This window comes from Branchiostoma lanceolatum, chromosome 6, assembly GCF_035083965.1.
Source record: "Branchiostoma lanceolatum isolate klBraLanc5 chromosome 6, klBraLanc5.hap2, whole genome shotgun sequence".
Classification (NCBI taxonomy): domain Eukaryota; kingdom Metazoa; phylum Chordata; class Leptocardii; order Amphioxiformes; family Branchiostomatidae; genus Branchiostoma; species Branchiostoma lanceolatum.
Window position 1 is genome coordinate 10,540,400 of NC_089727.1, and position 11,493 is coordinate 10,551,892.

An 11,493-nucleotide genomic window follows, 5' to 3' on the forward strand; every position below is an offset into this window, starting at 1 on the left:
ACATATCAACACGTCTGTTTTCAGTAATCAATTTCATGTAAGCGGATAATCCACTTAAGTTACCAATTAAATCCTACGGCTTATAATTAGCAGCGCCATGGCATATTGTTGCACATTTATATAACATAAGTATTTGTCGAATATCTTAGAATACTAGCAAACGTCATTAGTACATAGCCAATCTCTTGACTCCCCCTATAAGCAATCACCTGAACAACAGATTGCAAAAAAGACTTTGGATATCAAAGAATGAACCTAAAAAATGGCTACCATGTCATGTTTAAAAGTAATTTATAATGAAACATACCTTCCAGTCCGGCTTTTGCCTTCAGTTCTTTATTTTCTTTTTGCAATTTCTTTTTCTGCTCCTTTAATTTGTCCAGCCAACTCTGAACACCAAGTTCGGCAGCAAGTTTTTTCACGGCATCCTTTTTTGATTTAGTTTCTTCATCATCAATCTCTGAATCAGTGTCAGTCTCTTCAGCATCCTTTCCCGCGTCTGCAGCTGTCGGTTCTGGTTCCGCGTCTACAGTTTCCTTCTTTGCCACTTCAGCTGCTGATTCTGGTGTTGATTTTGTCTCTTCAATTTCCTTCTTCAGCTCTTCAGTTGCCTTTTGTGTTTCTTGTTTCGTCTCTTCAGTTTTCTTTTTCTTCTCTTCAGCCGCCGAATCTTCTTGTTGTTTCGTTTCCTCAGTTTCGTTCTTCTTCTCTTCAGCTGTTGCTTCTTCTTGTTTCGCCTGATCAGTTACCTCCTCCTCCTTCTTCTTCTCTTCAGCTGTCGTTTCTTCTTGTTTCTTCTGATCAGTTACATCCTCCTCCTCCTTCTTCTCTTCAGCTGTCGTTTCTTCTTGTTTCTTCTGATCAGGTACCTCCTCCTCCTTCTTCTTCTCTTCAGCTGTCGTTTCTTCTTGTTTCGCCTGATCAGTTACCTCCTCCTTCTTCTTCTCTTCAGCTGTCGTTTCTTCTTGTTTCTTCTGATCAGTTACCTCCTCCTCCTTCTTCTTCTCTTCAGCTGTCGTTTCTTCTTGTTTTTTCTCCTGATCAGTTACCTCCTCCTCTTTCTTCTTCTCTTCAGCTGTCGTTTCTTCTTGTTTCTTCTGATCAGTTACCTCCTCCTCCTTCTTCTTCTCTTCAGCTGTCGTTTCTTCTTGTTTTTTCGCCTGATCAGTTACCTCCTCCTCCTTCTTCTTCTCTTCAGCTGTCGTTTCTTCTTGTTTCGCCTGATCAGTTACCTCCTCCTTCTTCTTCTCTTCAGCTGTCGTTTCTTCTTGTTTCTTCTGATCAGTTACCTCCTCCTCCTTCTTCTTCTCTTCAGCTGTCGTTTCTTCTTGCTTTTTTGCCTGATCAGTTACCTCCTCTTCCTCCTTCTTCTCTTCAGCTGTCGTTTCTTCTTGTTTCTTCTGATCAGTTACCTCCTCCTCCTTCTTCTCTTCAGCTGTCGTTTCTTCTTGTTTCTTCTGATCAGTTACCTCCTCCTCCTTCTTCTTCTCTTCAGCTGTCGTTTCTTCTTGTTTCTTCTGATCAGTTACATGCTCCTCCTTCTTCTTCTCTTCAGCTGTCGTTTCTTCTTGTTTCTTCTTATCAGTTACATCCTCCTCCTTCTTCTTCTCTTCAGCTGTCGTTTCTTCTTGTTGTTTCGCCTGATCGGTTACCTCCTCCTCCTTCTTCTTCTCTTCAGCTGTCGTTTCTTCTTGTTTCTTCTGATCAGTAACCTCCTCCTCCTCCTTCTCTTCAGCTGTCGTTTCTTCTTGCTTTTTCACTTGATCGGTTACCTCCTCCTCCTTCTTCTTCTCTTCAGCTGTCGTTTCTTCTTGTTTTTTCGCCTGATCGGTTACCTCCTCCTTCTTCTTCTCTTCAGCTGTCGTTTCTTCTTGTTTTTTCGCCTGATCAGTTACATGCTCCTCCTCCTTCTTCTCTTCAGCTGTCGTTTCTTCTTGCTTTTTCGCCTGATCGGTTACCCCCTCCTTCTTCTTCTCTTCAGCTGTCGTGTCTACTTGTTGCTTCGCTTGATCAGTTACCTCCTCCTCCTTCTCCTTCTCTGCAGCTGTCGTTTCTTCTTGTTTTTTCGCCTGATCAGTCACCTCCTCCTTCTTCTTCTCTTCAGCTGTCGTTTCTTCTTGCTTTTTCGCCTGATCGGTTACCTCCTCCTTCTTCTTCTCTCGAGCTATCGTTTCTTCTTGTTTTTTCGCCTGATCGGTTACCTCTTCCTTCTTCTTCTCTTCAGCTGTCGTTTCTTCTTGCTTTTTCGCCTGATCGGTTACCTCCTCCTTCTTCTTCTCTTCAGCTGTCGTGTCTACTTGTTGCTTCGCTTGATCAGTTACCTCCTCCTCCTTCTCCTTCTCTGCAGCTGTCGTTTCTTCTTGTTTTTTCGCCTGATCAGTCACCTCCTCCTTCTTCTTCTCTTCAGCTGTCGTTTCTTCTTGCTTTTTCGCCTGATCGGTTACCTCCTCCTTCTTCTTCTCTCGAGCTATCGTTTCTTCTTGTTTTTTCGCCTGATCGGTTACCTCTTCCTTCTTCTTCTCTTCAGCTGTCGTTTCTTCTTGCTTTTTCGCCTGATCGGTTACCTCCTCCTTCTTCTTCTCTTCAGCTGTCGTGTCTACTTGTTGCTTCGCTTGATCAGTTACCTCCTCCTCCTTCTCCTTCTCTGCAGCTGTCGTTTCTTCTTGTTTTTTCGCCTGATCAGTCACCTCCTCCTTCTTCTTCTCTTCAGCTGTCGTTTCTTCTTGCTTTTTCGCCTGATCGGTTACCTCCTCCTTCTTCTTCTCTCGAGCTATCGTTTCTTCTTGTTTTTTCGCCTGATCGGTTACCTCTTCCTTCTTCTTCTCTTCAGCTGTCGTTTCTTCTTGCTTTTTCGCCTGATCGGTTACCTCCTCCTTCTTCTTCTTCTCTTCAGCTGTCGTTTCTTCTTGCTTTTTCGCCTGATCGGTTACCTCCTCCTTCTTCTTCTCTTCAGCTGTCGTGTCTACTTGTTGCTTCGCTTGATCAGTTACCTCCTCCACCTTCTCCTTCTCTGCAGCTGTCGTTTCTTCTTGTTTTTTCGCCTGATCAGTCACCTCCTCCTTCTTCTTCTCTTCAGCTGTCGTTTCTTCTTGCTTTTTCGCCTGATCGGTTACCTCCTCCTTCTTCTTCTCTTCAGCTGTCGTTTCTTCTTGTTTCTTCTGATCAGTAACCTCCTCCTCCTCCTTCTCTTCAGCTGTCGTTTCTTCTTGCTTTTTCACTTGATCGGTTACCTCCTCCTCCTTCTTCTTCTCTTCAGCTGTCGTTTCTTCTTGTTTTTTCGCCTGATCGGTTACCTCCTCCTTCTTCTTCTCTTCAGCTGTCGTTTCTTCTTGTTTTTTCTCCTGATCAGTTACATCCTCCTCCTTCTTCTTTTCAGTTGTCGTTTCTTCTTGTTTTTTCGCCTGATCAGTTACCTCCTCCTCCTCCTTCTTCTTCTCTTCAGATGCCGTTTCTTCTTTTTGTTTCTTGTCTTCAGTTTCTTTATTTGGCTCCTCAGTTGTCGGTTGTTGGTCTTGTTTCGTCTCTTCAGTTTCCTCCTTTGACTTTTCAGCTGCTGGTTCTGGTATTTGTTTTGCATCGTCAGTTTTTTTGTCTTCTTCCTCTGTTAGGAGACACAGTTTCAGTATGGCTTATATGGTACATATCAACATGTCTGTTTTTAGGAATCAATTTCATGTAAGCGGATAACCGACTTACGTTATGAATTATATTCTACGGCTTAGCACTGTCATTGACTATTGTTGCACATTGCACACTGCATAAGTACTTTGTCGAATATCCTCGAATATACCAGTTGAACTTTTGAAGGCAGGAAATTGTTGAATGAAGCCAGCTGGTTTTTGTCTTACTGCACAATTCGAGGCTTTCCAAACATCAAAGTCAAATTATTTTCTCTTTATGTTCTCTGTTTCGACGTAATTCATCTACTTGTAACCTTTCTATTTCCGGCATCTGTAAATTTCTCTCTAAGACTCATCTAAAACATATGTAAGATATGTACCTTTTTGTCCGTAGAATCCTATCTCGGCCAGGTAAGGTGCCCAACCTCCATGTGTCTCAGTGATGTAGAGTCGCCAATACCTGGCTGTCGCCTTGAACCCCTCGAATGTCAAGTAACCCTTTTCTCCTGCCGGTGCACTTTCGGCTGCCAGCGCGGTCTCCCATTGGTATGGTTCACTTGTCGGAGACCACTCGAAGTTGAAAGTCTTGATGTCGTGGATGGAATCTCCCATGCACTGCAGCTTGATCTTCTCGAGAGTGTGCTGTGCTCGGAAGTCGAAGATGATGAACCACTTGTTGTAGTTCTGCGGCAGGCCCTGGGCGTTCCAGTGGGATCCAGCGGTCAAGTGATCCAGCGCCTTGTCCGCGTCCCACGCCACCCCTTTCTCATCGATTAATGGAGTTCCTGATGAGCCAGTAACCCAGGGTGGCCGACCATGAAGCCACGAGGCTGCATACAACAATCCAGTATATGTCATAAGTTCACAGCGAGTTTCCTTACTCATTCTATATCAATCACCTGAACAACGTATTGGAAAAAAAGACTTTGGAGCATCAAAGTATGAACCTCAAACAACCGTTGCATGTCACAATGTTGTATGTGTTGTTTACTGCCCTCAGTTCTGGAAATAAGATTCACTGAGGAATAAAATTCATAAGTTGCGTAAAGTTACATCTATGGATGAGCAAGAGAAATGACTGTTTTAGAAAAAAGGATGAGAAAGAGAGATGACTGTTTTTCGAGCATTGCAATTGCATCCGTAGAAATCTTGCGAGCCAGATGGCAAACTTTAATATGCTACTATGAAAGATGAACATTTGCCAACATACGTTCCACAGGTGTTGGCGACATCGTCAGGTCCTCGAATTCACTTTCCGTCTCGTCCTCGTCCAGTTCCTGGCTGAGTTGAATCAGGTACTTCTTCAGCTCGTCTATGGCCTTGACCTGGTGCTGGACGGTCTTGACCAGAGCGAAGACCGTCTCCTTCATGCTCTCGTAGTCAGCCAGATCGATCGCGAGATTGATGTTGGTCATGGTTGTTTCCCTGTCTCTGGTGGCTGGGTGAGTTATGTGCTGTCACTGCCTGTGACTATGTCGCTGTTGTAAGGAAAGATTTCAGAACGTAAATTTCTTGCCTCATTGATTATGAAAGTAAGGTTGTAATTAGCATTAGTGGTCTTCTTTGCCCAAATTACATCCATTGTATGTGTGGAAGTTCTTTCCCTTGGTAGAACTCCATGTCAACATTTCATTATGTAAATGACTTCTGCATCTAGATAATTTATGCATGGTGATGTACACTTTTTGATTTACACGTGTCACACATGTAAGATTCCCACTGTTTACCTCTAAGGTATTATGGCATTTTCACAACTGAGGTCCTTATTTGCATTATTGGTATCTGTTAATATTCCGTCTGCCTCTAATGACGTATGTTACATGTATATAAGTCCAATTATTGAAAACACTGAAATTATAGAATGTCTACTGTGTGTATGTCTATGTAAGCTATCTGCATGCCCTAAATCAAAACGGTTTTAGGAAGAAAAAAATCCTTTGAAGTTTCAAAATTAGTCGTTAAAACAAATCAAGATCAGACAGGTCAAAGGATACCATAAGTTCAGCCGTGGAACCAATAAATGCCGCCAGGGGACTAAAAATCAATTGTGAGCTTTGCCTCTCCCAGACCTACCTACACACCAAATATCATCACATGCCAGGACTTCTTAAGACAGTGCTGCCCAAAATATCCGGAAACACAAGCACAAACACACACCGAAACAATACTTCAACTTTCTCGGAGGCAATAATGGGCATGTTTCAGGGGAAGGAGGTTACATGGACCTCCTTTGTCAGGGTTACAGCACAATCAGCCGTTGTTTGTGTGTGTCGCCTGAAGCGAAGGGTGGGACTCCAGAGGCCGTTTATAGTTTGTTTGTTCATTGGTTGGTACTGTCGTACAACAAGACACAGCCGGCCCTATCTTTGGCACCATTCCAGCACATATCCACAAGACAAAACAAGCGGAGCTCATCAGTGGTTGAGAGTTACCCTTCATTGTAAATTGTCCAGGAGGAAACCGAGAATTTGATTTCAGGTCGTTCTGTTCCATTTCATTTTGCGCTTGTTCAATTACGCTAGACACCTTCCGTTCTACGGCTAATCTCCGACCATATATCTGTCCGTTTTTTTTAATACTAGTAGTCTGTAAATCTGGGCTGTAGGAAAACATTACGACCATCTCTGATAACATCTGCTTGGAAATTAACCATTCACGAGGCGGACTGTGAGCCCAATCGGCTAGGATCTTTCCACAAAACAGACGCCATGCGCAAAGCTGAAATAATGAATAACCTCCATCTTTGTCATCAGGCCATGTTTAGATCTGTTTGCTTTTGCACTTATTCCACATTATAGACACGTCGTGCGGGACAAAGAGAGGAAGTTAGGTGACAGATACTTGAATCGGGTGGTTGACCTTTCTTTATAGGTCCAGTGCTTTACATGATAGGACTTTGATGCATCTAACACATGTATCTTATGGCAAGCAAAACATTAATACATATTGAATGTTCCTCATTTGCCAAATCTATGAAAAATGCTATAGTTCCTTTAAGCTAGTGGTGTATGATGGGAATTCCATGCTTCTGACAAACTGTGAAGTCAGGTTACGTTGAACATCACCGTACACAACTTATGTAACGACGTTTTCACAATTAATGAGGAAATTTTGAAATAACTTTCTGCCAGGACTTTAACATTATGATATATATGAAATTTGGTTAGAGGAGACCGTCAATGTACATAGATCAGTGGTGCCAAAGAATACATACGATCCATTACGACAAATATACGAATTTTACGGAATACACACGATCCATTAATAAGAAACATACGAATTTTACGGAATACATACGATCCATTGCTAAAGAAACATACGATCCTTACTAATTTGTTCGCCATTGTGCTAGCACCGAATCTAGCTTTGTCTGGTCCCCTAGTTGGTCTAAGCCTACATTAGTCTTAACTTAGTTTACCTTGAGATATCTAGAGTTTAGCAGGATGGGATACGCCATTATTGAGCTCTTAAAGGCCAACATATCGTACGAAGAACTGGTTATCCCGAGTCCGCCATCTTGAATTTGGCGATCATGTCACGTGACCCAACAAATAGTAAGGATCATATGTTTCCTAGTAAAGGATCGTATGTATTCCGTAAAATCTGTATGTTTCTGCGTAATGGATCGTATGTATTCCGTAAAACTCGGATGAATTCCGTAAAATTCGTATGAATACTTGTAGATTATAGTATTAGTAATTAGTGACTTGTTTGCATAATTGATGACAGACAAAAAAGAAATTCACAAAAAACATCTAACTATTTCACGGAGATATGAGATGTTGTTTGATGTGTTGGAATACGGCTTAGGTCCCGACTGCGAGCTTTATAATTCATTCAAGTGTAAAACAGTGTGTTGTACGAAGTACTGTAAAATGAGAAATGTTCGCGGTGGGGAGAAAATAGACGGGTTTTGGTGATCGGTGTTTGGGTTTGCAGTTTCACCCACATAACTACATCACGTTGCGCAGGCATGTGGTGACCTTTGATGCCCATCATTGTCCTTCAACGCTGGAGTTTACGCGTGACATTACTTGGGTCATGGAGCACTTTGCCTTCAGGGGCCTTCTTACAAATACGTGTAACGTTACATACACAGCACGTACATACGTACGTACGGAGAAAGGTAGAGAGAAAGTGAGGTCTTCCAGTTTAAGATCTAGATTTGGGACAGAAACGGTCAAAATTTCGGTGAATATTTCAAGGTCAGTTCAAACGTAGCCGTAGCCGGAGGATGCATGTCCCTGTAGTCTGTGTGACGTTCGCCTCTTTTGTAAACAACAGGGAAAGGCGTTTAAAAATGAGAAAATATACTGACATTTCGTCATTTCAACACAGATCGCAAACTTGAATAAAGCTTGCGGGACGAACATTCACCCAAGACGATGTGCTGAATTATGTTCTAATGATTATTTCCTAATATATGATGACATTGAAGAAGACGCTGAGAAAAGAGCGCTGAATTTGGCTCAATTAACGCGACCCTGCGAACTGCGTCATGTGCAGTATACGCCCCTTTAATCATAGTCTGAGAATAAGTTCTTATGTGCGAAGCATCTAAAGCTAAACACAGCCAATGAAGACAAAGGTTAGGCGTTTCGTAGTTTTCCATGCAGCTTCAATATTGTCTTTAGATACTAAATACAAAAGCTATTCAGCCTTGTTGTTTCTTACCTTGTCAAGTTAAGACTTCGTTGCCTAAGGGCCCTTGTGATTAATTTGTTTAGCTTAGTGTCCAAAGCTTCAAAACACAACCACTACTTTGGTCATTCCAACATTTTACATCCACCAACACTTCAAAACAACTGTTATGTTGTGATCGCTAGGTTAAGTTGTAAACTTTCTTTACAAACATGGCAAAAACAAACGGTCAAACCTATCTGTGATATCTGTAGCTTACATGTTTGGCCTTGCTGGGTCAACTCTCCTACAAGAGCTTCCCCCGCTTGTCGGTTTAATTCAAATGCTTCTCTTACTTTCCTGCTACTTGTTACTGGAAGCAATATCACAGTACTTTAAGCTATTTTTGATAGTGCGATGGGACGCATAGGAAGGGGACAAACGAAACAAGAGATTCTATCCGCAAACTTTGGGCAAAATAGTCACTAAGAAGCACTGCAGCTGGCCATAAACTGATGAGCATAGAAACCCCTCGAAAACGCTTTTGTAACCAATGTAACTAAACTTTGCGTAATGTTGTGTGTCAAAAAAAGATTTTTCAGCAACACCCCCTTTCCAGTTGGGCGGGGACCTCACTGCGGTCGCACTGCGGCCTAAAATTTGACTCAACGAAATTCATAGATAAAAAGCGAATCTTTTACGCTTTCTGCGTTTGGTTGTCTTTTGAGCCATACTTTTGCATGTTGCATGATATTCCAATTCTCAAGTCCAGAGTAAAGCTCCTGTCACACTTGTGCGGATATACAAGCCCGCATGGGTTGCGTATTAACATGTTTGTGGTTTAGGTTTAAGTTTGCAGCCGAAGAAGTAATTTCTTTGGTTTGATAACCAGACTGCAAAACGATGGGTCAAGGTAGAAAACAACTTCCTCCCCGCAAAATTTACTTACACCAATCCAATTTAGGTCCCGGTGAGGTCGCAGCACGGTCGCTGTCTAGTGGAAATGGGCCTAAACGATATAGATGTAGGATAATTGGTAACCTCCCTACCTGACGACGAGAGCTGTCTTCGCGGCGCCCAGACTTGGTATCAAGCTATACTTGGTGGTAGCAAGGTAGTCTCTGCGGTCAGCAGATGTAACGTTACGTATTCCCCCCCACTTGTTCTTTACCGAGTGCGGCGCCTCGTGATCAGGCCCTCCACGGTCCGGTCCGGGTGGGAGTGGGTGCCAATGTGAGACGCAACAGGTAAGGCCTTGGTATTTAAAACTTGATAATTACGTCGGGCGTGGACAAATCAACTCTTTGCTTTATAGACAGTTTACAGCAACAGTTACCAACACTACCATATTGGTCTATTCGAAAATTGAAATATTCACTCGTATTACTCGACTGATCGTCTGTTTTGTTAATTAGGTTTTGTTAACTAGAATTGTCTCTATTGAAGCAATCGAGCTATGGTCAGATTTTACTATATTTATCCATACATTTGTGTTGATTATTGGGAAGAATTTACAGCGAAAAGAGCGAAATCTAGCGCCGACACTGTTTACATATCCAAAACCATGGTTCTAAGCCACACATTCTAAGAAAATCTGGGGTGAAATCGATGACGGTCAAGATAATAAGATCATACAAACAGATAAGCCTACGTGTGACGTGATCGCTGAACTAACACCAGATTGCCAGAGATACCGGCTCCTTTCACTTCAGCGCACGTTTTCTGCGCAACTACGCACAGCCTTCAACTGGACTGGACTGGGATGACCTCGGGGTGAATAATCAGCATACTGGAGTAAACACACACTGCTGAGACACGAAGAACAAAACAAAAGAAGACAAGTTGCAAAGGTGACATGGTTTCCTCCCTAAGATGTTCAAGCTAATTATCTGTCGATTAAAGGAAGCTACAGATTGGAACAAAGCTGCTAGTTGATTAGTTGATGGAATGAAGGATGGATGGATGGATGGATGGAATGAAGCATGGATGGGGGATGGATGGATGGATCGTGAACGTGTAGGGAAAACTCCCATTATGGGCAATGAAATTGAAAATTGCCAGAAAAACACATGTAGAGAGCCGTACGACCTTCATCTTACCAAGTGTCGCAAACCGGTCTGATCCGGCTGAGGGCGGCGCCAGTGTGCCCCTGGGGGACAAAGCGGTATCAAAGCTTGATTGGTTATCTATCATCGGTGTAAACAAACAATAAATCACAATGTTGTCATCATTAGCTTCATTTACTGGTCTTTAGCCTGACTTTACAATGGGTTCACAATTCATCAAACAGACTCTATGTGTAAAGTCAGATATGTTTAGAAGTGAAGAGAAGCCCGTGGCAGGTCACAAGTTCACATGTGCTGGGTGACGCACACAGGACCAGTTGGTGCAAACGTGCGCCTTCTGAACCCACTCCATTAATCATATTCATTTGTCGTTTTTCTACCCTTCTCCTCAATTTAGAGCAATCAATATCTTTAATTGGTAGCGCATTCTGTCACTGTAGGTCACACGTGGTCTGGCAGTGGGTGTATGTTCAACGGTCACTGCCCCGTCCACAGTTCCTTACAATCACAGCCGCTGGTCCGCGATTCGCATACGTTTGGGAGGGCAACTTGTAAAGGTGCGCAAGCACCTGTTTTGCCCTCCCTTTCACTTTGTGATGAATCAAAATAAACAAATAAACAAATAAACAAATACCCGGCAAGTGCTGCTGGTGTAGTGGTACCATGCAAGATTCCCATTCTTGCGACACGTGTCCGATACTCTCTCTTGTCATGGAATGCTCTAGATATGATGTTTTACGCAATAACTTTTCTCAAATCAATTAAGTACAGCTGATTTTAACAGTCTCGACGCTGCAGACAGATATGAATATATCTTTAGATGCAACAAACCGAACAATGCATAAAAAGGTAAATATATATAAAAGACTGCTTTGTCATTAGAAAAATTCCGAAAGTAATGGTTAGCCCCACGCGATTGTAACAGTATTTCAAAGACTTATGCTAGCCCTTATTGTATCAGTAATTAGGATGTCAAGTTTTATTCTATACCTCTCTTTTGTATTATGTTGTTGCCATACATTGTATCGTGTACCGTGTACAATTGTCGTGCACCAAAGTTCTTCTCTCCAAGCCGAGGTTCGACTCCGGATGGATTTTGACGTGTTTATAGACGTTTCTTGTTCTGTCCGTTTTATGTCCGGACCGGCCGGAGCCGAACCTCTGCTTGGAGAGTATACGATTCAGAA

The 11,493-nt window shown here is 42.6% G+C and overlaps 1 protein-coding gene across 1 annotated transcript in view; it reads right to left on the bottom strand.

Annotated features, from left to right (window-relative positions):
* The window catches only part of LOC136437237 (titin homolog), a 29,187-nt gene extending 19,705 nt beyond the window's left edge, over positions 1-9,482 (bottom strand). Inside the window, exons 1-4 of the mRNA XM_066431718.1 lie at positions 9,290-9,482; positions 4,831-5,098; positions 4,001-4,450; positions 308-3,601 (exon numbers count right to left, since the gene is read on the bottom strand). Coding sequence (XP_066287815.1) covers positions 308-3,601; positions 4,001-4,450; positions 4,831-5,035 — 3,949 coding nt within the window. The 5' untranslated portion in view covers positions 5,036-5,098; positions 9,290-9,482. The remainder of the gene's footprint in view (positions 1-307; positions 3,602-4,000; positions 4,451-4,830; positions 5,099-9,289) is intronic.
* Positions 9,483-11,493: the final 2,011 nt, after the last annotated feature.